This window comes from Eptatretus burgeri, chromosome 6 (genome assembly GCF_056783735.1).
Source record: "Eptatretus burgeri isolate ZD-2024b chromosome 6, Ebu_testis_v1, whole genome shotgun sequence".
Taxonomy (NCBI): domain Eukaryota; kingdom Metazoa; phylum Chordata; class Myxini; order Myxiniformes; family Myxinidae; genus Eptatretus; species Eptatretus burgeri.
In genome coordinates, this window is record NC_140966.1 from 36997869 (window position 1) to 37025368 (window position 27500).

The 27500-nt window shown below is 43.1% G+C and overlaps 1 protein-coding gene across 3 annotated transcripts in view; it reads right to left on the reverse strand.

Annotated features, from left to right (window-relative positions):
- The window catches only part of RECQL5 (RecQ like helicase 5), a 169037-nt gene that overhangs the window by 38905 nt on the left and 102632 nt on the right, over positions 1-27500 (reverse strand). For all 3 annotated transcript variants that reach the window (XM_085884577.1, XM_085884576.1, XM_085884575.1), the window contains 4 exons: positions 21311-21341; positions 14744-14802; positions 9385-9473; positions 399-495 (listed from right to left, as the gene is read on the reverse strand). In XM_085884577.1, coding sequence (XP_085740703.1) covers positions 399-495; positions 9385-9473; positions 14744-14802; positions 21311-21341 — 276 coding nt within the window. The remainder of the gene's footprint in view (positions 1-398; positions 496-9384; positions 9474-14743; positions 14803-21310; positions 21342-27500) is intronic.

Consider the following 27500-nt stretch of genomic DNA (forward strand, 5'->3'; position numbering starts at 1 on the left):
TCATCAAAAAAATGTTGAAGGAGGAGATTGAAAAGAAAAATTGATACTGTTCAGATGCTGAGCTCTCCAAATAACTTGCATCTAAAAATCTTTCCCACTTTTAATACATCTGAAAGAGGATTAGAGTTGAACTCACTGGAAAAGCAATGGCAGCACCGCAGTTTAAATATTTGGGAATCTCCTCCGATACGTGATTAAGGCCTACTATTATTCATTATAAGCCTTAACCACTTTGATTGGAGTATATTTATACTGCATTGCAGTTTTGTAATCATTTTAGTACAGTGACTCTTGATTAAAATAAAAATAAGTTTAGTGATGGCTCAAGAAAGAAAATATAAAAGGTCAAATTTTGTATTCTCATTCAACTTTTTCAATAATCAGTTGAAGTGACTTACCTTCTTGAGACAACTGGCTTTGTACAAATTGGCCATTTTGCTTGCTCTGAAGACATCGTATTCTAGGCCAACCGCATGGGCCAAGGCATCAGTGCTTCTGCACATAACCACCCACAGCATACATTCGTCAATGAGAACAGCCAATACCTCACAAGATAATGCATAACAAATAATCATGAGGTCCAATAAGCAAATTAAACCAGTGAGAAAGAGAAATGGTGAGTAATGTTTGGAGAATTGTTTCTTCAACCAGATATTTCAGCACTTCATTCCCTGACTATTCCTACACTGTGATGATGCCAAACAATTAGCATTGCTCTTTTTGACTCCCCATGTTAATCAATAAATATCTGAGGTAGCTCTTTTTTATTATTGACAAGCAACATCTCAAAGTGCAAATACCATCGATTGTATCTGTTTGTGCACAAGAATTCCATTTCACGGCTGATTTGATGTTTTTTGTATGATAATAAACACGGCTTTATGTGCGTAGCACAATAACAAAAATAGGGGAAATACCCCTGGGCGCTCACCTGGTAGAATAATGATACTGAGGAGGAAGTCAATGTAGGACGGAATCACAAAATGTACCAATGAACCAATGTTATAGAAAATGCGTATTTTGGTGGGCAACCCCATCCCCCCCCCCCCCGAAAATCCGTTTTGACCCCGATTATTTAAAATAACATGAACAAACTTTGGTACATAATGGGTGATGAACGTTGTGGTCAAGTTTAATTGAAATTGTGTGTGTAGTTTCTGAGAAGGAAGTAAAAACATATTGTGACGTCCACGGGACTTGAACAGTCCCGCCAACGTAGAATGAGCCGAAACGATGGAGGCGGTTTATTTATTTATAACCCAAACATGGCGGTTCTAATCGCTCTACCGCAAACGGGACGAGGAAGGTGGCACGAGTCGCTTTTCACTGAGTTGATGATGTTTATTTGTTTTTACTATTAACCAGAAATAACAAGACTCGGCAAGAAAAGGGATCCGGGGCGATTCGACGGGATGGTGTGGGATCGGGCATGGGGAAAAACACAGACAATTCCAATGAATATACAGATCTCAAACCCGCTAAGGCGCCAAGCACACACACACACAAAACGTAGCTATTTCTGGTGGTCAGGCTGGACCGTGGTGTGGACGCAACTGTCCCTGGATCGGCGTCGGACGAGCTGGCCTTGCTCTCGTCAGGGGGGCAGGAGAAACCGTGGTGCTGTCGACCTCCTGATCTTGGCCCAAGTCCGCTCACAGCCGCCAGGGAACCAGTTCTGGCGCCAAGTTGCGAGCAGGAGAGGGAGGCAGGTCCGTCCGCCGTTCGACCCCGTACTCCGAGTCAGCAGAACCCCAGAGCCAACCAAGGTGAGGCACGAGGCTTAGCAAGGCTCCAAGACACGATGAAGAACACGATCGAATCAGCACAACAACAAGGATGCTCTCCGCGCAACAGCCTCCACACCAAAAAAACACGATCTTTTGGTTGTGATTTTCTTCCTCTCCCTTCTTCGACCCCGAACAGAACCTTTTTATCCTCCTGTCCTCGTCACTTCCAATCGAGCCGTTTATTGGCCCACCGTCGTCGCCTTCCGCCAATCGTGATCACGGGGCGGAGCCATCCGCTGCACTGTCCTGTGATGTCATGGCCAGTCTCCAGAGAATACCAAAAGGGGTTTACGCAGACACACTTACCCTATCCCGTGTCCCTATCTAATTACGTGACAATTATCATTTCCCCCTTGAAGAAATAAACATTTACTAGACAACTTATCACCACTGAATTGCTACTTATTACATCGAGATCCTGGTAAACTCGAACAGCATGGCATACCTAATTAAACATCCCAATTACCCTTCGAATGCATACCCCCCTTCAAACGTAACAATATAATGGGGGGCATCCGACTCCCCCATAGATCCCCATAGACCCTGATTTTTTCATGTAATGAACAAACTTTAGTACATCAGGGGTGATGGTCAAGTTTCATCAGAATTGTGTGTGTAGTTTCTGAGAAGAAAGTAAATGCATATTTTTGGGGAAAACCCTCCGCCCCACCCGAACCTCCCCCCCCCCCCCCACACACACACACCTTGAGACCCCAATTTTTTTTAATGGTGTGAACAAGCTTTGGTACATCATAGGTGATGACGGTTGTGGTCAAGTTTCATCGAAATGGTGTGCATAGTATTGGGGAAGAAAGCAAATATATATTTTGTGAGGAAACCCCCCCTTCCCCCCACCCCATACACCCAGATCTTCTTTAATGTCATGAAAAATCTTTGTTTCATCACGGGTGATGAAAGTTGAAGTCAAGTTTCATTGGAATTGTGTGTGTAGTTTCTGAGAAGGAAATCCTTATTTTGGGGGCAGCCCCCCCACCGTAAACCCCCTTAGACCCCACTTTTTGTTTAATGGTGTGAACAAACTTTGGTACATCATGCGTGATGAAGGTTATGGTCAAGTTTCATCATAAACGTATATCGCTTCGACAAAGAAAATAAAGGCCTATTTTGGTGGGAACCCCCCCCCCCGCCCCCCGTACACCCCCTTAAACCCCGATCATTTTTTAATGTCATGAACAATCTTTTGTACATCATGGGTGATGAAGGTTGTGGTCAAGTTTCATTGAAATTGTGTGTGTAGTTTTGGAGAGGAAAGCAAACAATATTTTGGGGGGGGCAACCCTCCTTAGTCTCATAACCCCCAATTTTTCTTAATGCCGTGAACAAACTTTGGTATATCATGGGTAATGAAGGTTGTAATCAAGTTTCATCGGAATTACGTCCGTCGTTTCTGAGAAGAAAGCAAATATCTCTTTTGGGGAGGAAAACACTCCCTGAAAACTCCTTCCGTGGATCCCCTCCGACCCCGATGCTTTTAATGCCATGAACAATCTTTGGCACATCATGAGTGATGAAGGTTGAGGGTCAGGTTACATCAGAATTACATGTGTAGCTTCTGAGAAGAAAGCAAATACTTATTTTGGGGGACAACTGCAGTAAACCCCTTCAGGGCCCAATTTTTTAATGCCATGAATAAACTTTGGTACATACAGGGTGATGAAGGTTGTGGTAAAGTTTCATCAAAATCGTATAAGAAGTCTCAGAGAAGTAGTTGCAAGTATTTGTGGATGGACAAACTGACAACACACCATGCCATAAGCTCCACAGAATTAGGTTCCAGGTGAGCTAAAAATAGGACCACGTGTCCTGAAGCTCACCTGGAAATGGAGCAACAGTAACTCAAACCCACCACAGACCCCTTTTGACCCTGATGTTTAGCTCACCTGGAACGTAGTTCTGGGGAGCTTACGGGATGGCATGTCGTCCTACCTTCAGTCTATCCGGCCGTCCGTCCACAAATACTTTCAACTTCTTCTCTGAAACTACACATAGGATCTTGATGAAACTTTACAACATTCATCACCATGCATGTAACAAAGTTTGTTGGTGGCATGAGAAAAAAATACACACACACACACACACACACACACACACACACACACACACACACACACACACACACACACACACACACACACACACACACACACACACACACACGCACGTGTGCTGTCAATGTACATTCGGGCCCAAAGGAGGTCTGCGGGGGTTGTCCCACCATAGGTATTTGCTTTCTTCTCAGAAACTCACAGAATTCCGATGGAAGTTGACTACAACCTTCATCACCCATGGTGTACCAAAGTTTGTTTATGCCATTAAAAATTTTGAGGTTAAAAGGGGTCTCTGGGGGGTTGCCCCCAAAATATGTATTTGCTTTTCTCAGAAACCACACACACAATTCTGATGACACCTTCACCACAACCTTCATCACCCACGATGTACCAAAGTTTGTTCATAACATTAGAAAAATCAGGCTCCATGGGAGTGTAAGGGGGTTGCCTCCCAAAAGAGGTATTTGCTTTCTTCTCAGAAACTTCACCACAACCTTCATCACTCATGATGTACCAAAGATCTCTCTATCGAGTGCAGCCTGTGGTTGCTGGTTGCATCATTGGTTGGGACGTGGCTATGCCGCTGATGCAGTGTCCCCCTTACCAGTACACTGGTACTCATTTTGCCGACCTCAGAAGGATGACAGGCTGAGTCAACCTCCTGGTGTTAATTAATCCAGCAGCCAACGGGGCTTGAACTCAGGACGCGAGGATCCCAAGCCGCCACCCCAACCACTAAGCCAACACCAGGCTTTACCAAAGATTGTTCATGGCATGAAAAAAAAATCCATAGGCATTTGCTTTCTTCTGTAATACATATTTTGTGGGTGCCAACCAGTGGTTCCCTGGTTATGTTATTCAGCCGCTAACAGGTGAGCGCCCAGAGGTATTGCCCCTATGTTTTTAAATGCTGTGAATAAACATTGGTACATCACTGGTGATGAAGGTTGTGGTGAAGTTTCATCGAAATTGTGTGTGTAGTTTCAGAAAAGATAGCAAATACATATTTCGGGGGGGTTCAAACCCCCCGCAGACCCCTTAGACCCTGATTTTTAAATGCTGGGAACAATCATTGGTACATCACTGGTGGTGAAGGTTGTCATCAAGTTTCATCAAAATTGTGTGTGCAGTTTTGGAGAAGAGAGCAAATACCTAATTTTTAAGGGGGGGGGGGTCAAAAAATCCCCATAAACCCCCATAAAGAGTGCAGATTTTGATGCAGTCAATATACCTTTGTTAGCCATCATATATGAAGCTTGTGGCCAAGTTTAATCAAAATCATGTGTTTAGTTTAAGTGATAATGACTGAAATGTTTATGGACTTACTCATTGACTGACTGACTGACTGACTGACTCACCTACGGACACTGCTTGATCGCATAAGCTCACCTGGATGAAGTCGAGGTGAGCTAAAAACCATCATGAATATTACACAGCAATACTCATACACATTCTTAGTGTATGACTTGTTCATGAACATATGCATATTGGACTGAGAGTCAATTACAAGTTTGGCCAGTAAGCATGCACCAATTTCAGGGGGTGATAGGGGAGGGGGGCATGATTGTGCCATTGATGCAGCACTCCCTATAGGTTATGACAGGAATTTCGAATTTGTTCAGGGTGCTGGTGATAATTCTCCCTGACTCTTTGTCAAAGGACACCGTGGGATCTTTAACGTCCACCAAATAATGCTAGAATATGGGTTTCTGGCATTGTCAATGTGAGGGACAACATACTCTTTGATACAACATGCTGCCTGCGAAGGACCAATCACAGTTTATAATCGAATCGATAATCAAACCCAAACTAGACAGCTTAAAGATAAGTGCACTTCCTCTGCACCTTCCTGTAGGACATTTGTTTGTCTTTTATATGCTTTATGAATGTTCTGCTTTTAGTGATGTCATCAAATGAAAAAAAAAAATCTCAAAACATCTATTTTCCATCACGTGAATGGAAGTGAAAGGACTATGCGAATAATACTGAGAGCAATTTGGAATAGGTATATCTAAAAGGCATGGATAATTATCATACAGGGGCTCAGTAAATCATAAAGCACATCCACTCCACAATGCAGCACCTTTTTCAAGAGAGAAAGTACCACTTTAGCAATTGTGCATGACAAGCTGCAAACTTGTATAGTGCAGGGCGAAGCACTCACTGGCTTTGAGTGTATAATAAAACTCGTAAAAGGTGGAGGTTGAAGTCTTTAAAAAATATATTTATATGAGATGCTCTTCATATGGAAAGAAAAGTCTCAAAGTGCTTTGAAAAGAAAGAAGAGAGAAGAAATTAAACAAAAAAAGTTTACAATAATAAAAAAGCAACAATAAAATTATTGGATTTTTGGACACTTAGAAATCATTTGAGGTTTTTTTTTTTTATTTTTATTTTTTATTTTTTTGTATACCTTGGTCGAGGCTCGTATGAGAGCTAACACACAACTCACAGCAAGGAGGCATGAGACAAGAGGGGCGGGAGTGGAAGGGACAAATCATTGGGGAACAGACACAGGTGAACTGTGGAAGGGAGAGGGATGGGGATGGGACGGGGAACATGGCGAGGAGAAGATGGACATTACAGGGACTTTCAGGAAGGAAAGCAGGAGAATTGAAGGAAGTGGGCTTGGGTGGATTATCGGGGTAGAAAAGATCGAGGATTTGGATGGGGGAAGATAAGAGGTGGTGGTGAACAGCTGTTTTGAAAGCCTGGAGGGAAGAATGGGAAAGAATAGAGTGAGGAAGTTTATTCCAAAGGCGGGAAAAAAGAGGAATGAAAGAGTGAAGATGAGCAGTGATTCGTGATTTTGGTAGTTTTACCAGAAGGGGGTTGTTGGCGGACCTTGAGCGCCCTGTGGAAATGTGGTTGGGACAAATCGCAGAGAGAGCAGGGGGGCAAGGCTGGAGAGGAGTCGGTAGAAGACAGAAAGACCACCGACCAACCTGCGGTGATTGAGTGAGAGGCCCAAAGACTCAGCTTCATTGCGGGAGATGCCAATGATCTTAAAAGCCCTGGTTTCGACAGCGTGAAGTCGAGAAAGGTGGGAGGCAGGAGCACCAGCCCAGAGGGGAGAGCAGTACTCCATCAGGCTACGGACAAAAGCTTTGTAAGTGGTCAGGAGCTCAAGAGGGCCGAAGAAGGACTTTGCACGACGGAGGATTCCCAGTCGGCGACTGGCTTTTGAGGCAAGGTTGGAAATGTGACTTTCCCAGGAAAGGTCATGGCAGATAGTGAGACCCAGAAGCTTGAAAGAAAAGACTTCTTCCAGAGGATTGTTGAGAAAGTGGATGGGGGGGGTTTTCTAAACGGTCCTTTCGAAGAGACATAGTGAGAGTGTGAGATTTGTCTGGATTGAAAGACATGTTCCACGTGTTGGACCAGTTTGTGATTTTATCCAGATCTGCAGTGAGCGAAGAAGCTGCTGCTTGCCGGTCTGAGGGATGACAGATGGTACGGCAGAGGGTGGAGTCATCGGCAAAGAGAAATAGAGGATTTTCCAGAGAGTCCGAGAGATCATTGATGAAAACCAGAAAAAGAACAGGGCCCAGAACGCTACCTTGAGGAACTCCAGCCTGCACAGGAAGAGGGGATGAAAGAACTCCATTTAGGGCCACACGTTGACTGCGACAGGAGAGGAAGTCTGCGAGCCATGAGTGGAGATGGCCTTGAATACCATGGGAAGAGAGTTTGGTGAGTAGGGCAGGGTGCCAGACTGTGTCAAAAGCACGTGATATGTCCAGGGATACGGCTCGGATTTCCTGTCTGGCATTGAGGACCTCCATCCATTGATGGGAGAGCAGTAGCAGCATATCTAGGGTAGAGTGACCTGGTCTGAAACCAAATTGATGATTGGAAATCAAGCCATTGGAGAAGAGGAAGGATTTCATGTCTGAAGCGATGATGGATTCCATAACCTTGCTGATGATTGGGAGAAGGCTGATTGGTCTATAGTTACAGGGATCTGTTTTTGCACCTTTTTTATGCAGGGCAGTGATGTTAGCAGATTTCCAAGCAGATGGCAGATGACCTTGGGAAAATGAGAGGGTGAATAGAACAGAGAGAGGGTGAGCAAGAGCAGAAGAGCAGGCTTTGAGGACACGTGGGCTGATGCCGTCTGGACCGGTTGCAGAATCTGACTCGAGGTTTGAAAGCAAGCTCTCCACCTTGTCAGGAGAAAAGGATACAGAGTCCAGGGACAGTTGGGTGCGACTGGGTAAAGTGGGTAGAGATAGTGATGGGTTTAGGACACAAGATTTAGCTGCAAACACCGAGTTTAGACATTCAGCTTTATCACGTGTGGAATCAGCAGTGCGGCCATTTGAGGTAAGGGAGGGGATGGAGGGGGAACATACACCAGAAACAGATTTGATTAAACGCCACCAGGATTTTGAGGAGGGAGAGAGGTTTGAGAGTTCAGACTTGAGATGAGAAAGATGTTGTTTTCTGGCTCTCCTGAGGGTAGATACACACTTGTTCCGAGCTTTGTGGAAAGAACTGAGATTGCCCTCAGTTGGGTTTGCTTTCCATGAGGCAAAGGCAAGTTGTTTCAGGACAACTGCCTCGCCACAAGCTTCAGTAAACCAAGGGCGGGAGGAAGGGTAAGACAACTGAACACGAGAGGGGATAAATCTGTGCATGAGGGAGAGCAAGTTTCTATGAAAGAATTCCCAGGATGAGTTGATGTTTGAGAAAGTAGTGATAGGAGACCAGTCTGTAAGTTTGATGGCTGCTCGGAGACCCTGCCAGTCGGCTTGAGTGAAATGCCAGACTCGACGGCGGTGAGGTGGTTCTCTGATAACAGCCAGAGAGATGTCCACTTTAACAAGGACGTGGTCAGAAGAACCAATTGGAGCAAAGGAAGAGCAGCAGATATTGTCAGGGAAATTTGTCAAAATCAGATCCAGAAGAGATGGAGTACCATTGGTTGAGATCCGGGTCGGGAAGTTGACCGATTGAGTCAGTCCCAATGAGTCGCAGAAAGCTTTTGCTGATGTCCCATGGCAGGTGAGAGAGGTACCCACACCTAGCCAACTGGCGTGATGACAATTGAAGTCGCCACATAAGAGGAAGAGAGAGTTTGGATGAGAAGATAGAAGATGGTCCATGTTTTCGGAGAGTGAGGTGTAAGATGGAGTTGAGCAAATTACAAAAGTCAGCGAGTTCCACAGTTTAGGAGCGTATTTGAAGAACACTGAATCTTCATTTCCAAATGCAAGGAAATACCAGGAGATTTCCATTGTTCGCCCTTAGCATTTTGGGAGGAGTGTAAGGTATAATAAGGTGAGAACTGCAGGCAGGAAACAATATAATTTTTGCTTCAAATGCTACCATCAGTTTAAAATCTATCTGCTGGCATAATGGGACTCAGTAAATTTGAGTGGTTTTGAAAACCTAGTTTCCCTTTAATGGAGTGTTGGAATCAAACTAATGGTAAGGAGGACTGTCTTGTTAACAAAAAGCCTGGGGGGTGGGATCTCTCACTTCTCAGGTGTCTGAGCTGGGAAGCAAACCAAAAAGGAAGTTACCCTGCCGGTGGTGGGGCAGCACCTTGGGATGCTTGAGCCCAATTCTCCTCCAGTGCTGCCTGCAGTCTCTGCAAGCAATATTCTCGCACCTGGAGCATAAAGATACATTGCAAGGATATGAACACAGCATCAACAGATATCAACTCAAACATTTAATACATATTTGAAAAAACAATCCTGGGTCAAGAACAGAGCTTTCCCTCATACTCTCAGTTATGATGGATCAATTAATATTAATCAGACAATTTACCAGGTGAGCTAAAAATTGCTTTTTTCATTTGGATTACCATCCCCTGCCCTAGGGGATGTTGGTGAGGCATCAGGAGCTGCTGTTTATCGATACTCCAGAGAGGGAACGTGAGGAGCGTTCACAGCTGCTGTGGACGAAGCTGCAGCTGCTGTCGATACGTGTATCTCAGACTGTCTGTTTGACAACGTCTGGTGGAGTGCAGGTTACACTGGACCCAGCTGAGCCGAGACATGAGGCACAGAAACTAGTCGTGTGATGGCCGGAGATGAGCGGTCTATGACCTAGGAGCACGGTGCAGGGTGTCACACAGCTTCATACAGACTCGCACTACACACTTGCGACACACTTCCGAAACTCCATCCCACATCTTTCCCATCCTAACCCACCCTCCCACCCCTCCCTCACAATATATGGCCTGACATAACCCCACATGGTTGCATGAGAAAAGAAAGGGATTGCCCCCACACTCTGTTCTGCTTCTTTCTCTTGAGTTAGTCTTGTCTCCTTTTCCCCAGATTGAGTGATGGCCATATGTCTTTTGTCTCAGCAAGTCTGTTTCAGGGGAATATGGACGAGGGGTAAATCTGCTCTTCGGTGCCTTTTGTCATTTGCTTGCTTACTTTAATGCTTAATTAATTTTACTCGCTTTAATTTAATTTTACTCGCTTTAATTATTGTTTGGGACTTGTGGAAGAGCTATGATAGAAAAAAAAAATCAGAACACAACACAACAAAGGGAACAGCAAGATAAAGGGGAAAACATCAATAGCAGGGCAGAGACTTAATTCCTTTGGTACCAGGTCTCTAGAGAATCCTTGGCTATTGCTGGTTGGACGGTGTGTCCAATGAGCGGTCACTGAGAGAGACCCAAATAAGATTTGCTTTCTGCATGGTCCGTGAGCGTCAGCTGCGGCTGTATGGACATGTGGCTCGTTTTCCTGATGCTGATCCTACTCACCAGATTCTCTCAGCGAGGGAGCATTGTGAGTGAAGGAGGCCAATGGGCCGACTACATGCCTTGTGGTTGCAGCAGGTTGATTAGCATCTCAAGGAGATGGGAATGGGCATCTGCCTGGGGGATGGCCAGACGGAGGCCGCTGGAGTCCGACGGAAAGTGTACGCAGTGGCCGCGCTGCTCCAGCGCATGCTCCCATACCTGACCCTGACCTGAAGCCTTTTGCTTTTGAGGTCAAAAGCTCAAGGTCGCCTAAAATCGTAAAAAAAAAAATAATAAAAAAATTTGTATTTTCTTTTAGGTTTTTTTTTTCCTTCGTTTCGCAAACGGAAGAAGTCATCTGAATAGAAAGTGTCAACGCGGACAGGCGTTGCATTTTCAGAGGCTTTCAAGTATTCCCTTATAATAAGTTTTGTTATAACCGTAAGAGTTTATGTAAATCTCTTGAAAGTGCTTTTTGTTTCATATTACAGTGATTACCACCAGCACAAAAGGTGGACAGAGGTTATGTTTCCCTGTCTGTCTGTTAGCAGGATATCTCAAAAAATTATGGATGGATTTATACGAAACCTGGTGGATAAATTTGGTGTGTGACAAGGAGGATTTGAATAGATTTAGATGAAGATCTAGATCTGGATCCGGGTACTATAATTTTTTAAGCGATGTTTCACCATGGAGAGATGGAGTCAAAAACTATATATATATACAGTTGAATGATATTTCAAAACGTGGATGGATGACAAAACCAGGTGGATGAGTTGGTTAGGTGACAAGAACAAGCCAATTTGATTTTGGTTCAGGTCCGGATCCAGATCTGGCCCATAAGTGGGATAGAAGAGGTAAACTGTTCAGCCTGGTAGAGGTATACGTTCTACCGAGTGCTATTCTGTTTTATTTTGTTATGTCTCAATTAATAAATTTCCTTCTGGACTCTTAGACCCAACTGTATATATTCATATTCTGGTGTTCTGCTTGAATGAAGGTCCAGTCCTGCTAAAGCAGTTTCTTGGCAAGTTTTATGCTGGGTGGTTTGCCGCTGCTTTCCCAGCAGTAATTAAGGCAGAAATTTGGAACTTGCCCAGGTTGCCGGTGATAGTTTTCCCACTCTTTTTGAAGAACACCGTGGGATCATTAACATTCACCGACTAATCAGAGGTGCCAACAGCCAGTGAAGTTGCATCATGCAAAATCTGCCAAAAAATCATGTCATACTCCCCATGAAAAAAAAAAAATATATATATATATATATATATATATATATATATATATATATATATATATATATATATATATATATATATATATATATATATATATATATATATATATATATATATCAACCAACATCACAGCATGACATAAAAAGGTGCAAAAACAGAACAACTTAATTACAGTCCAATTATCTTACTGTACTTCCAATCATCAGGTCATGGAATGCATGATCGCAGTTGACATAACATCATTCCTTTTCTCCAACAGCCTCAGATCATCAATTTGTATTCAAACCTGGTCACTCTACCTAGGACATGCGTATACTCTCCCAACAATGGTGGAGGCCCTCAATATCAGACATGAGATCAGGTCTGTCTGTCTGTCTCTGCCTCTGCCTTGTTACCTGCATCTCTTGTTTGCCCATCTCCGTCGACGTTCTCCTTCTGCCCTGCTGTTGGTGTTTCCCCTTTTCTCCTGCTGTTCCCTTTGTTATGTTGTCATGATTTGTTCTGTATAATCGCTCTTCCACAAGCCTTGACCATAAAAAAAAAAATGCCCCGACATTCGTAGCATTTTGCAGGAACATATCTCCCCCGTGAATAGCGGGGTCTGACAGTATATATGCATCTACATAGTTTGGCTTACAGTTTATTGTTACGGGATATTCTCTTATCTCCATCACAGATACGGTATTCTACTTTTGTACAAAACATACATCCACACTTATTTGTGGCCTCCCTTGTCACCCCATGCAAACGGCAAGTCCCTTTTGGTTTTGGATTGAATGTATTTTTGTGTACAAAATCAAGGCTCATGGAAGAGCAAGGTAACAGAGTGAGCTGGAACATTTAAGAAAACAAGTGCTATGACAGCTTTGTGGAAATTTGTCATATAGATGAAAACAATTTGCTAAAAGTAATTGTATTGCTCTCGGTTAATTGTTTGCATTCTCATCATTATAAGAATTGTGAACAGTTGTGATCATAGTTCTCGTATGTGGATTTATACACAGAGGGTGCTCTACAAATTGAAATTGGATCAGAAGCGTAAAGAGATGAGTGAATGTGAATCTATTATAATTTTCAGTCAGTTATACTGTAGTTTGAAATATCCCCAAAATGGAAAAGATGAAAGTCACAAACCAATTAAATAATCAGTCAAAGAGCAAAATTACTGAAAAGCGTATGCTGTCTCAATTATATTGTCATACAAAATGTGGCTCAGATATTATGTGGGATCGAGTATAAGCATTAAACATGGATTTGATGCCATGTTTTTGGTTTCCATTACAAATATCTCCTGCGATTTCTCATAGATCTGAAAATTCTCCGATAAGAATCTAATCAGATCTTCGGATAAAATTTTGTAACAGACGTAGCAAAGATCATACACACATTATGGTTGAGCTACCATATAAAGTCTCATTTTTGGGGGGCAAATATAAATGCTTTAACAGTGTTTCACATTGTTTTTTTTATTATCTTGCCAAAACGAAGTTTTTGCAAGATATGTTAGTCAGTCTCTATGTTTTTTTTGTTTGTTTGTTTGTTTGTTTGTCTGTAATCATGGATAAAAAATTCTGCAGAGCACAGTTATCATTGGAAATTTTTGTAACTTCGCATATCAGAGGCCTATAGAGGTCCCTTTCAGTGCATAAAATTTTGAAGGTCAAGGTCAAAGGTCAAGGTCACTTTGTCGCAAATCAGGGGAGTCGACGAAACCCTTATTTTTTGAGTAATTTTGATCGGATCGTCTTCAAACTTCATGGGAATATGGTTCATGGTCTGGCGCTCAGCTGATTAATTTTTGGTGGCGATTGGCCTTGACCTTCATGGTTAGCGCCTGAGGTCAAACATATTTGACTCCAAGGTCAAATTTTCAAGTTTTAGGAACCATATCGTGTAGTACCTCAAATTGAACACCTCGATGAGTGCTTTCTAGATATGTCAAGCTTGAGACATTATGACGTCATTTGATGACGTTATGAGGCAAACGCATATATTTCATGGTTACTCTGGAGAACGATTCTCATCGGAATCTCTCGTAGGCAGATATTCCTCAAGGAGTCGCTCCTGGTGGATAGCAGCTCTGTTCACCTCAGTGTGACCTTAAAGAAGTCACACGTGGTCGCCTTTTGGCAAGATACAGGTCACCCTAAGGGTGACATTGGTTTATGTTGGTCTGTTCGTTATTGAGTCAGGCTTGGGGTTCCACCATATACCCCTGCCCAGCATCAGGGTACTCACAACTGGGTCATGAACATTTCCAAAGCTGAGAATTTATCCTGGATATGTTCATACCTCAATGCAGAATTCATCGGTGAAATGAACTCCCTTTAATCAAGGTTATTCTAAGCAGCAAAGGACCATTGGATATTCAACATGCAAAGAAAATCGTACATCTGCTACTTCTGGATTACAGATTCAATATCACAGAATGACATTATCATCAACATGAATAAAATATATATATATATATATATATATATATATATATATATATGTATATATATGTATATATATATATATATATATATATATATATATATATATATATATATATACATATACATACATATACATATATATATATATATATATATATATATATATATATATATATATATATATATATATATATATATTTTGCTTAATTTATGGGAAGTTAAACAGGCAAATTCAAATTAAATGCTGACACCACTCCACAACAGATATGACTGTGCAGGTAAGTTTGGACAAGATAACCTCACTGTAAGTTTTAATATGCTAAATATTTGGAAATACTGGTACCTGTATTGGAATTGGCTGTCTTTAATCTAGGATCTAGGTCATGCCACTGTTGAGTGGTCCTACATCAGTGGACCTGAAAGCGGAAAATGCCTTCATACACTGACACAAGATTATTTAAATGAAAATAAAAGGTTTATGGCATAAAGAAGGTACCTTGATGGAGAGTGTGGAAATTTTGCAATTAGCAGCATCAATAAGTGGGGAGTTTGTATCTGTGAAAAAGGAAGAGAACACTATTCAGGTTATTATATACTGTTTACACTGTTTTGTGATAGCTTTTGAGGGAAAGCATTTCATAAGCACTGTTTTTATTCTGTTCGACCGAAATAACACATGCAAAGAGAATCATGATGGTTAAATGAGGAAAACCAAAGAATAACAAAAAAACCCAGAAGCAGAGAAGATAAGAAAAGGGTTGGGTGGCAGGGGTTGACATTAGCTTTTTATTGTAGAACAGGGAAATATAATAATCCAATGAGGAATTTTTTCTGCAATGATATATATCTAGATATCTAGATATATACATGTCTCTGTCTCTGTCTCTGTCTCTGTCTCGTTCAGCTCTAGCCTGAGCAAATTGTACAAAAAGTGAAATCAACACTGGTCAAAGCATTCTGGATAAAACTAAGATACCATTTGGTGCCTTGTGAAGGTCATCAAACCAGATGAAATGCACATGAGACTGCACAATTTTGGTGATGCATGTTTTTCTTGTATTTATATTTTTACTCGCTAACACTACCCGTCGCTTTACTGACAGGTATACGAAAAAGGGGGATGGGAGGGAGAAAGGGGGTGGGGTGGAGAGAGAGAGAGAGAGAGAGAGAGAGAGAGAGAGAGAGAGAGAGAGAGAGAGAGAGAGAGAGAGAGAGAGAGAGAGAGAGAGAGAGAGAGAGAGAGAGAGAGAGAGAGAGAGAGAGAGAGAGAGAGAGAGAGAGAGAGAGAGAGAGAGAGAGAGAGAGAGAGAGAGAGAGAGAGAGAGAGAGAGAGAGAGAGAGAGAGAGAGAGAGAGAGAGAGAGAGAGAGAGAGAGAGAGAGAGAGAGAGAGAGAGAGAGAGAGAGAGAGAGAGAGAGAGAGAGAGAGAGAGAGAGAGAGAGAGAGAGAGAGAGAGAGAGAGAGAGAGAGAGAGAGAGAGAGAGAGAGAGAGAGAGATGAAGATTGGGGAGGGAGGGATGGGGAGCGAGGAGGGATGGGCAGGGCTGCAAAGAGGGAGGAGCAAGGCAGGGAGAAGCGGGGCAGCGAGAAGGGAGGCAGGTGAGGAAGGGACGGAGCTAGGAGGGGCGAGCGGGGAAGGGGAAGAAAGCGACGCTTCACCACACGTCACCATACACTCTGGGAGGTAGGGGTGCAAGGAGGGGGTGGGAGCAAAGGGGGTGGGGAAGCAGGAAGGGGAAGTGTCAAATGGAAGGGGGTGTTCTGGACGAATGGAAGGATTTGGTAGTGGGACTTGAGGGGAAGTGGGGGGATGGTCCTGTCTGCCAAGATTAGTACAGCATTGAACAAAATGGGGTACATTAAAACAGCATGTTGAAACAGGATAGCAATATCACCCATCGCTTTGAAACAGGATGTATTATTTTTAAAGAGATTATTAGATGGGCTTCCCTTGAGGTATGCCACTCGAACTGTGACTGCCACTCTGTTTACCCACTCCAGAGCTGAAACTCTACGAGGGGGTTACACCGAAAGTGCCAAAGAATGCGTGAACCGGACAAATGATTACCCCTCCAAGCAACTGGACCTGCTGCCAAGCCCAACCCCACAGTCCAAACTTTGAAACCAGGCTCAAGCCAAGAAAGACTACAGAGCTTGTCGCATTTTAGCAGCAATGCTTATAAATGCCTGGAGATGCCAGTGTTCGTGCCTTTATTTAATTTCAGCATACGTTTTATAACTAAAATGTGATAAGCCCCAGAATCTCTCAACCCCAGTAGAATCACAAAATTCAAACCACAGGATCGAACCCAGCAGCAACCTCGACAGCCCAAAAAGTTTATCACTTCATGAAAGTTTGAAAAGGGGTGAGAGAGGGAGGAAAGAGAGGAAGGAGGGGTGGGCCAGTGAAGAAAAATGAAGAGACGGAAAGGGGGGGAGGGAGGCATGGATGGATGTATGTATATATGGAAGGGAAGGGATGTATGGAAAGATTCACAGTAAGTTCCACAGTTGTTTATGAACAAACAATACTCCAATCTCATAGAGTGAACATGAGGTGTAAGGAATGAATGATGAATGAATGACTTCACACTTGCTGTTCCTTCATCTCCCATTGCATTCCCTGCAGCATCTGCAATGAGCTTGGGTTTTGGAGAGAAAAAAAAAAACTCTACCCAATAACCTCAAAAGTACTCCATCAGGCGGTCCGTCGCTGAGTGTCTCCGGGCGTCTCCGGATGTTGCTCAGCAAGACCGCTCCGAGGCGAAGGTTACATTTTAAACTTTTGTCAGATTTAACGAAGACAACGAAAGCACGTTTATACATGTACTTTATTTACATTATCACCTCACATTGTCTTGAATGATAATTTGTAATTTTCTTTTCAAAAAACGACAACAGCTGTGATTTAAAAAAAATACCCCCAAGCGGGAGTGCCAGTCATCTCTGCCAGAGGTCGACAGAAGCAAAATCAAATTAGGAGCATCTATAATCGATTCCATGGCTCGTGGATCTGGTCGTAGAATGCAGATCGCCAGAACAGTCGGTCACTTCAAATAAATGATGAAGGAGACACTTTTCTGAATAAGTGATCCTGACAACAGCAGGCGCGCTTTAATGGTAATTTATGTGATACCTGGGGTTCCACGAAATGGTCGGTAATATGGGAATTCTGGAACGTGATTATGATCGACCGTGTAGTAAACTCTCTCTAAAACGATCATCCAAGTCGATAACCAGTGATCGTAATGATCAATACAACTCGGCAGAACTCATATTTTTGCCTAACTCAAAAATGTTCAAAAAGTAACTCTGTGCCAGACTGGAATAGGAGCAGTTCATAAAGTATGTACGCTCTACTTCCGGGTTTCAAATCCACCCACCCCCATCTGTATGCAGGCTAGTGACCACTCACCCACCCCCATATGCGTCTCATATCACATCACAATACTTGAAGATTCCAACGAACTGTAGATTTATCTCAAATGCATCAGGAATTATTAACTACGGTAATACAAGTTCAAAAAGTAACTCTGTGCCAGACTGGAATAGGGGCATTTCATAAAGTATGTACGCTCTACTTCCAGGTTTCAAAACCACCCACCCCCCTCTGTATGCAGGCGAGTGACCACCCACCCACCCCATATGCATCTCATATCACATCACATCACAATACTTGAAGATTACAACAAACTGTAGATTTATCTCAAATGCATCAGTAATTATTAACTACGGTAATACAGTACTATGGAACAATTATTGACGTCCACGGATTCAACATCACGTCGAAAATGTTCCTGTGAATGGGGATATTTTTCCCCCCTCGCGATAACAGGCTCACCTTCATCTTCTGAAACACTTTCATGTAGTCCGACACCACTTTCATAAAGTATGTATGCAGCCTTCGTACCACCCACCCACCCCTGTACGCAGCCCATACGCAGGCTTTAAACCACCCACCCCCTCATTTTTGTATGCACTTTATGAACGGCCCATATGGGGCAAAAATATGCAAAAATTTGCGCAGGACCCGGAGCATCTTCAGAGATTGGCGCCGGCCTCCGGATGACCACTTCAAATTAGCACTGGACATGTAAGAATCAGAGCAAAGTTTGAAGGGCTATAAAATCGGAATGAGAGCAAATTTCCAAAAATGGCTTGTGTTGTTCTAGATAATAGTCCATAGTATCTGAATCACTAATAACATTTGATGTCTCTTGATAAATGAGGGAGGAGATACGATTTGAAATCGATGATTTTCGCAACTTTGACAGCCTCGTGACCTTGACCTCGACCTTGGAAGTTATATCGGTGTGCATGTCTCATCGACCTCTATCCATTCCACTATTGGTTATTTGTCTCCACTCGGTTTGAATGTGGACGGACGTACGGACGGGCGGACAGACTTCAAGACTGGCTTTATTAGGTCATCTCTACTGAGATGATAGAGATGACCGAAAAAGTAAATTACACCGCTGACTTCTGTCTTGCAATAGCTTACAAACATCAGCTGATAAGGAACGGCAGGGTTGGCACCATACGACACTACGGGGCCCAATGCAGGCGGGTGGGGCCTGAACTTGTGACAGAGTTACAGTGCAGGTACTCTTGCCGGGTATAGCCATGGCTTGCAAACGAACATCCAAACAGCTTGTAGAGTGATTGCCAAGTGACTTAAGCATTCAAGTAAGCACTCCAATGAAACAGTGGATAAGGAACGGCTGGCTTGGCAAGCAATAGTGGGACACACCCACAAAAAGAAAAACATCGCTAATTTCTTACAATTTTCAGACTTCACTCCAGATTGACAGTTATTTAGTCAATGTGATTCGATCCTCAAATTCAGTCATATTTTGATTATATACTTTAATTAATCTGTGACAGTCCATCATGGAAAAATGACATCCTACTCGAATAAATAATGCATGAAATCGCTCCAAGCTCCTAATTTGAAAACTATAGCACCGACAAAAGTGATGTGTACAGCAATTCGTAGGTATGTAGATCAGGCTTCAGATGATATGAGCGAGGAAAGTGAAAAAAATTTCGGCACTTTATCATTAAGAAACCGTTGCGGCCTGTTCCAAGTCGTCATGTTGACCAGCCCAACAAAATGGCGGCTTAAGATCCCAGTGAGCTGACAGAGGGCTGACTAAGATGGCACGCCGCCACCTTCGTAAGGCTTATTTTGTTGTTTTTTTTAATGAGCACCCCCTAAATTATATTCAAAATGGGTGTTTTAATTTACCAAAACACCCAGTTTTCATTCCTGCACTCCCTTGAGGTTCCCTTCATGTGCATGTAAAGTTACAAGGTTTTGGAGTTATGGAGAAGACACACTGACTGACTGACAGGCACACACTGACATTTATTATACATAGATACACATAATCCAAACTCATGAAAGAGTGAAATTATAGAGGGCAAAAAGGCAATCAACTAACAGATGGACACAAGCAAAGGAATGAAAAGAGATGAAGAGAGGCAGAGACCAAACATAGTACCCTGCTGTGAGAAGGTGAGGTTGGAGTGTTTTGGAGGGGTAGAAAAGATTATGGGTAGAGATGGAGGATGTCACGAGATGGTGGTGCATTGGTAACTTGAACACCTCGAGGGAAGAATGGGACTCAACAACTTCAAGAAGTCAGTTCCACAAACGGGAGAAGTGAAGAAAAAAACAAGAGTGGAGGTGGGAAGTAGGCCTGGATTTTGGAAGATTAACCAGAAGGGGGTTACTGGAAGAGTGTGCACACCCTAGAGGACCTGGGGAGGGAGCAGGGACTGAGAGAGCAGATAGAGAAAGACCAGAGAATAGGTAGTAAAAAAATATCGGCCACCAATCTGTGTGTGATGCGAGAACAACAGGCCTTACCCTTCTACCTCATCATAAGAAATGCCTACAATGTTGAGCATTTTAGAAACAACAGAACCCAGGAGAGTCGACTCACAACCGACAACACCTTTGTCTGTAGCGCAATGTAAGATTGCTCCCCAATATACATTGGTGCCCCAGCAACTGATCTGTCTTTTCTGGTCTTGGTGGAATCTAAAGCCGTCAACATGATTGACATCTCTCACGATAATGTGAACAGAAGGCCTGTTGCTCTCACAATTGCACAGAGGTGGGAGGACTCCTTGATTCTCACAGTCTCTTCTCCCGTATAGCTCCCGCTGCCTTCAAATCGACCCCAGCTTCTCCGGAACGCACGTGGTCTTTCAGTATCCTTCAAATGGATAAACTCCCAAAATCCAGGCTTTCCCACACACCTCCACTCTTTTGTTACTCTTTTCTCCCATTTGTGGAAAGGTTTTCCAGAGGTGGTTCAATCACAATCTTCCCTTCAGAATTTCAAAAGCAAGAAGTGCACCATCTCAGGGAGACCACTTGGCCTATCAAGCCTGCACAATGCACAGTGGTTGCTAACCTAAGGTTGTTTGTTCATGCTCTATCCTTTTAAAATGCTGAGCGCAAAGCAAAGAAGCAGTATGTACCATTTTTAAAGTGTTTGGTATGATTCGGCCAGGGTTGGGTTTAAATCGCCGACCTCCCAGACTCAGAGCAGTCCTTCTAAGCATTTTTCTTCTCTTTGAACAATGCAAAGAACATATATGTGGCAGAGAGTTTAGGAATTATGAAAATGCCAAAGAACATATCCTTAAATGGAAGTGTACTCGTCCTAAAGATTTATTTGCAGATGGCATCAATGAGTGACCACATTGATGGGGAAAGTATGTTCGTACAGCATGAGGGGTATACCTTGAGAAATGAGTAAAGTTTCAGCTTTTCCATACTTTTTGACTTTTTAGAATCTCGGTCTGTCGACTTCGAACTAGCCTCGGAGAGAACATACGGTTTTGATAATCATCATTAACACACATTCACACCTCATGCGCAGCTCATGTGCAAGGTCACAAGTACCATCACAAAAAAAAACAATGATAACGGCTGGTCATTGCAGGTAAAACAAGGTGGTAAAAATTCAATCCAAGCAAAGTAATGTCTGAGTAAAGGAATTTGGAGGTTATACTTTGCATATAGTAGCTCAAAAGTAGATGTCTCTCACCTCGTGGAACAGAAATCTTCACTTTCTTTTCCTAAAAATAAAACGAAAACAATTCAGAAATCAGGATTATGGTGATTTGGAGGAAAGTAGCCATATTCACCTCAATGAGTTCAAAGCATATTGCTGCATTTGCCATGACATAATTTACCACGCTTCATAAAAGCCGAAAGTCTTCAAAAGATATTTCTGCAGAATAAAACTTTTAATGAAAAGCAGTTATAGTTGGGTCATCTGGAGAACTTACGTAACCGTGGAGAGCGAAGGTTGGTTTCTCAATGGATTTGTCTTCTATGAGGGTTAATTTGAAAAAATAGCAGGGGTGACCCTCGCGAAAGTGTGGGCTAACTCCGCAGGGGGCCAAAAACCAAAATGGCTGCCACCCACCATCTAGATAATTGGTTTTTCAATGGTTTGGCCTAAAGTGCTGATCAGCATATGCTTTCTGGAGTTTTTGGGGTCGAGGAATTCATATTTAACATCAGTTTTATGATCCGACCTCATTCTGGCCTCCAAATCAAAGATGGCCACCGCCCGCCATATTGTAAATTGGTTTTTCAATGGTTTGGCCTACAGTGCTGATCAGCATATGCTTTCTGGAGTTTTTGGGGTCGAGGAATTCATATTTAACATCAGTTTTATGATCCGGCCTCGTTATGGCCTCCAAATCAAAGATGGCCACCGTCCGCCATATTGCAAATTGGTGTTTCAATGATCAGGCCTACAGTGCTGATCAGCATATATGCTTTCTGGGGTTGTTTGGATCAAAGATTTCATATTTAATATCAGTTATGTGTCTGATCTCGTTATGAGCAGCAATACCAAGATGGCCACCGTCGGCCATCTTGAAAAAATAGTTTGTAAATGTCATTGCCAACAGCGCTGAGCTGCATATGCCTCATACTTTTATTAAATAACGTACATGTACTTTTGTATTTTTCAGGTCTACCTGCATGTGTGCTGTTGGATACCACTGCATCTGAGGATAAAAACATAAAAGCATCTGAGGATACCACTGCATCTGAGGATAAAAGCCTGGCATGTCATTTCAAATTAGACGTTGGTTTTATACTTTCAGGTCTGCATGCATCTTGCTCTGCATTTCTGAGGCATCAGTATAAAGGATAAACGCTACTTCAAAGCCGTTTCCTGTTACCAGTCATGTCTTATGAATGCATGCTAAAATGTGGAAAGCCTTGCAATGCTGCTGATACTATTACGCAAGCTAAATTGGAACGTTTACAAGCGAAATCAAAAAACTGGATAGGACTGGACAAATTTGGTGATGTTCACAACAACACTGCATGGGATAAAGGGCCAACTGGTTACTATGTGCACGATTCATGTTATGTCACACTATCTTCATCGTCCAACCTCGGGAAAGCCATAAAACGCAAAGAGAAAGAAAGTGACATTGCCCAGAGTTTGTCAAACTCTTGGTTGAGAACGGTGTGATGATGATCCAGAGACCCTTTTATCACCCAAGCGTCTGCGTTCCTCAATGGGTGGACCTCTCCATGATAAAACGAAGTGTGTTTGGTGTATGAAAGGTGAGGACACCAAGCACCCAAACAGATCACGCAGCAAGCTCTTTAGAATCAATACTAAATCAGCATGGCGAGCCTTCAGACGCCATCCTATCCTGATCGAAGAAGATAGGCAGCTGAGAGATCATTTGACTCGGCTTATTGAATCAACATCAGCACTGGCAGATCCTTTTGCAAATTATATCATGTACCACCATACCTGTTGGCAGAAGTACATCAGTCACAGACAGTTGAAACCTGAAGATGTGATGCACCTGCAGAGTGTGTCTCTTCCAGAGGCCAGGAGTATGTTTTTCAGACTTGTGGACTTGGTCATCTTTAATGAGCATGAAATCCGTTCTTTGCAGTCTCTTCTTGAAGATTACAAACGTATTGTAAGTGACTACGGATATCCAGTAGGTGATGTCAAATCTTCCTATATCAAGAAATTGCTAATTAAGGAGTATCAATACAGTATTGGTTTCAAAGAGAGAAGTGAAAGGAACAAGAGTGAGTTGGTCTATGATGTTTGTGGTGGAGGTGACTACATTGAGGCAGTAATGTCATCCCTTGGCATCAGTGATGAGCAGCTCCTGCAGACCATGGCCCGAAGAATTTCCAAGAAGGTAATGAATACATCTTCTGTCCGCTGGCCACCCCGAGTAGATAATCTAGAAGAATCTGAAGAGGTATGCGAGTTGCTGGTACAGCTGTTGACCTGGCTGAAGCAACCTGACAGAAAAACTCCCAACATCAGCCCCAGTACTCTTAGTCTCGCCTCTATGATCTCCTACTACATCACGGGACAGCGCACCACAGCAGTTATAAACATGGGGGTAACTGTACATGGTATGACCAGAAGTAAAGAGCTGGTAGATACTTTACACAAGAGTGGTGTTTGCATCAGCTATGTAGACACTCTGCTCCTCTATGATCACTGGGCTTTAATGGATGTTAACGCATCGGGAACTTGCCCACAGGAGATCGTAGATGGCAAACCAGCCATCGTGGTTGTTGACAATGATGACTTCAACATTGATACCATGACAGGCAATGCATCAGGGGCTCATTGAACAAATGTCATGTTTGTGCAGCCACAGGACTATGAGAAGAAACCTAACAAGGATCCTCCTTCAAAGCTTGTGAAGAAACAAATTTCTGCACAGCTGACGCAAAAGTGCGCCAATCTAACACAGGTCCAGCAATACAGGTGTCCTCCTGGTAGTACGAGTGAACCACCAGCTCTGGAGAAGGTAGATCCACCTGTGGATAGCTTGAACCCGCAACGTGCTCGTTCTGTGATACATGCACTATCTCGAGCAGATAACCATGGAACAAGACCACCTCCTGATAAGCAATGTGTTCCAGCATACAGCGGTGCAGAGTCTATACTATCATCCTGCCATCATCCACCACTCAAAAGGAGCAAGCCATACTATCACACTTCCTACAATGAACCTCCAAGCAAATCAGTCGTGTATGATATTATGGTGAAACTACTTGCAGCTATGCGGGAGAATAGTATTCCATTCTCCTTTCTCGTAGGTGACATGCCAACCTATAAGACAATTGTGCAGCTGAAAGCAGAGAATCCAGAATTGTTTAAGAACATCATCCCAATTCTTGGTGCATTTCACCAGCAGATGTCCTTCATTTATGCTGTCTATAAGAGATTTGAGGGATCTGGTATGGCAGATACTCTGGTTGCAGCTGGGGTAGTAGTGGAGGGATCTGTTGACCAGGCACTACGATGAAAGCACTTCAGGCAGGGAATGCGCTGTATTCTGCTCTTGAGAGGTCCTTATCCATAAACGTCTGTGTAAACTCCTGGAGCAAGGAGAACTCTCTGAAGACATCAAATCCAATGCACTTACTGAGACACAAGAGGCCCTTCAAAAGGCACACAGTGATCTCCAGGAAGAGGATGAGATAAAGGAGCTGATTAAAAAAGTTTATGAGAAGACTGGTACCGACATGGGTGACTTCTGGCTCTCGTTCATAGAAATGACTGATCCTCTAGTTCAAAGTATTGATGCATGTCATGCACGAAATAGCCCGCAATACTTATCATCAACATACCACATGTTGCCTGGATTGATGGCGTACGATAACCATGATTATGGGCGGTGGTTGCCCGATTATTGGGCAATGCTGTCTTCACTGTCAGATGAACAAATGGCCTTCTTCAATGAGCATTTTGCACAGTCAATGACAGGGCTACCCTATTCTTGCCAGCCAATGGACCTTTGGATAGAAACCACTATGAATCTCAACTCGAAGTTGAAATCAGGATGGCTTCAACTCCTGCAGAATGAGAAGCAACTCTTTTCAACAACAAGGAATGCAAACAATGTTGCAAGGGTAAAAGCTGCTGTTAATCAGAATCTCAAGTGCAAGTGTCGAAATAGGAAACATGCTGAGTGGCAATCAGCTAGAATGAAAAAAGATGAGCAGGCAGTTCAGGATCTACAAGCGTGCTTGACTGAGTTTGAAGCCGATCCATTTGATGAATCAAAACCAACACTAAGATCGCTACAGTCTGGTCTGGTTGCCTCACCACAGCTAGTCAATGACCTCAAGACAGCACTACAAGATGGTCAGACGCAGGTTGAAACTTTCCTACAGGAGCGTGTTTTTTTACGAAGATCCAGCCTCTCACTGCAACAATTCACAGGAATAAAAGACTGAATTTTGCAAGGGACCAGGTCTGTATCTGCATCCCATCTGGTACAGCCATGAAAGTGGCCCAAATGGAGAAGTCTGGGTTGGCTACCTTGATAGACCTTACAGTGGGATCTGGTATGGTCAAATTTGAGTCGGTTCTGGAATGGCGAGTTACTGATGAGTGCTTGTCAGTCTACAATGTAGATGGCTCAATGCGAAAAACCTGTAAGAGCAAGCTGTTGTACAAATTCAAGCTACACCCAGTTCCTGAGAAACCACAGGACCACATCAGCCTTGTGGACATGGGACTGATCTGGCAGTTAGCCACCCCCACATTGGACGATCGTGAGGCCGTAAAAAGGGATGGTTTGCAAAATCACTGGATTGACTATTTAGATGATATCTGCAATATTGTCATCTCATGCCACGCTGATGAACGTCTGATCATTCTAGTCAATGACAGGTAGGACCTTCAGTTCAGCATCAAGGATGATGAGTACGAGCGACGGGCAGCCAAACATCAACACATCCCAAATGTTTTCCCCAAGCCTGAAGACATATTTCCAGGATCTGTTGAGTTCAACAAACTAATGGTCAATTCGGATAAGAAGGTCAGATTGCAAAAACTTATGATGGAACAGATGAAAACACATGTTGGTCAAGTGAAAGGTAGCATCATATACTGCAAGGGTGAGAAGTCAATTGACTTGAGAACATGCGTGCCGAACACAGACTTTGGATTCAAGCATCCTGAGGCAGATACAATGCTACTATCTGTCTATGCCAGACTACGGACCAACAACGTCACTGGGGCAGTTGTTATAGACAGTGAGGACACAGATGTGTATGTCCAAGCGGCATATGTCTCACATCAACTTCATGGTGATCTGCTGATTAAACGCAAGGATGGTTTAGTCAATTGTCATGCAATGCTCTCAGAAGATGTCGCAAATATTATAATACCTCTGCATGTGATAACCGGTAGTGATCACAGATCAGGTTTCTATGGTCATGGGAAAAATAAACTGCTGGAGAAGTGTGTGAATGATCCTGAAGCGAGAGAGCTTCTTGGGCGAGTTGGGAAGAGTCTTGAATTGCAGGACGATATTAAAGCTGATATGAAAGCATTTGTCCTTTCAAAGGTCTACGATGAGAATGCAGATGGTACTTGTGGACAGGCCAGAGCTTCCAAGTGGCATAAAATGAAGAAAAAGAGTACAGCCCGACTTCCACCCGATGATGACACATTGAATCAACATGTGGAACGAACGAACTTCATCACCTACTGCCAACTCCATTACAACTTGGTTGAGCATCCATCCCCAATCGGCCATGGTTGGGAAATCATAAATGGGAAGTGCAAACCAGTGCGCCACACCAGCCCTGCCTTGCCCAAGAAGCTCAAACTTTCTGACTGCCCAGACGATAGCAATGATGAGTGCAGTGATGATGAAAGTGAGATCGAGGAATCTACAGATTCGGATGAGTAACTAGGGTGTACAGGAAGGACACCTGAATATTCAAAGGGGCTTGGAGTGCTTCGTTTACCCTAAGCGTGCCCCAGGTTTTGTGATTAAATGGATTTCATGACAGAAATGAAGCCTAAGGACCTAAGTTAACATGTAATCCACCACAACTGTTGCTGACATGATGAATAAACATGTCGGAGTAAATGTACATTTCATTAGATGGGTCATTTTGGGATCAGGACTTTCGTGACTTTGGGGAGGGTGGGCAATTGTTTGTACCAACCATTGAAACACCAATTTACAATATGGCGTAGGTGGCCATCTTTGATTTGGAGGCCATAATGAGGTCGGATCATAAAACTGATATTAAATATGAATTCCTCGACCCCAAAAAACCCAGAAAGCATATGCTGATCAGCACTTTAGGTCAAACCATTGAAAAACCAATTATCAAAATGGTGGGTGGTGGCCATTTTGGTTTTTGGCCCCCTGCGGAGTTAGCCCACACTTTCGCGAGGGTCACCCCTGCTATTT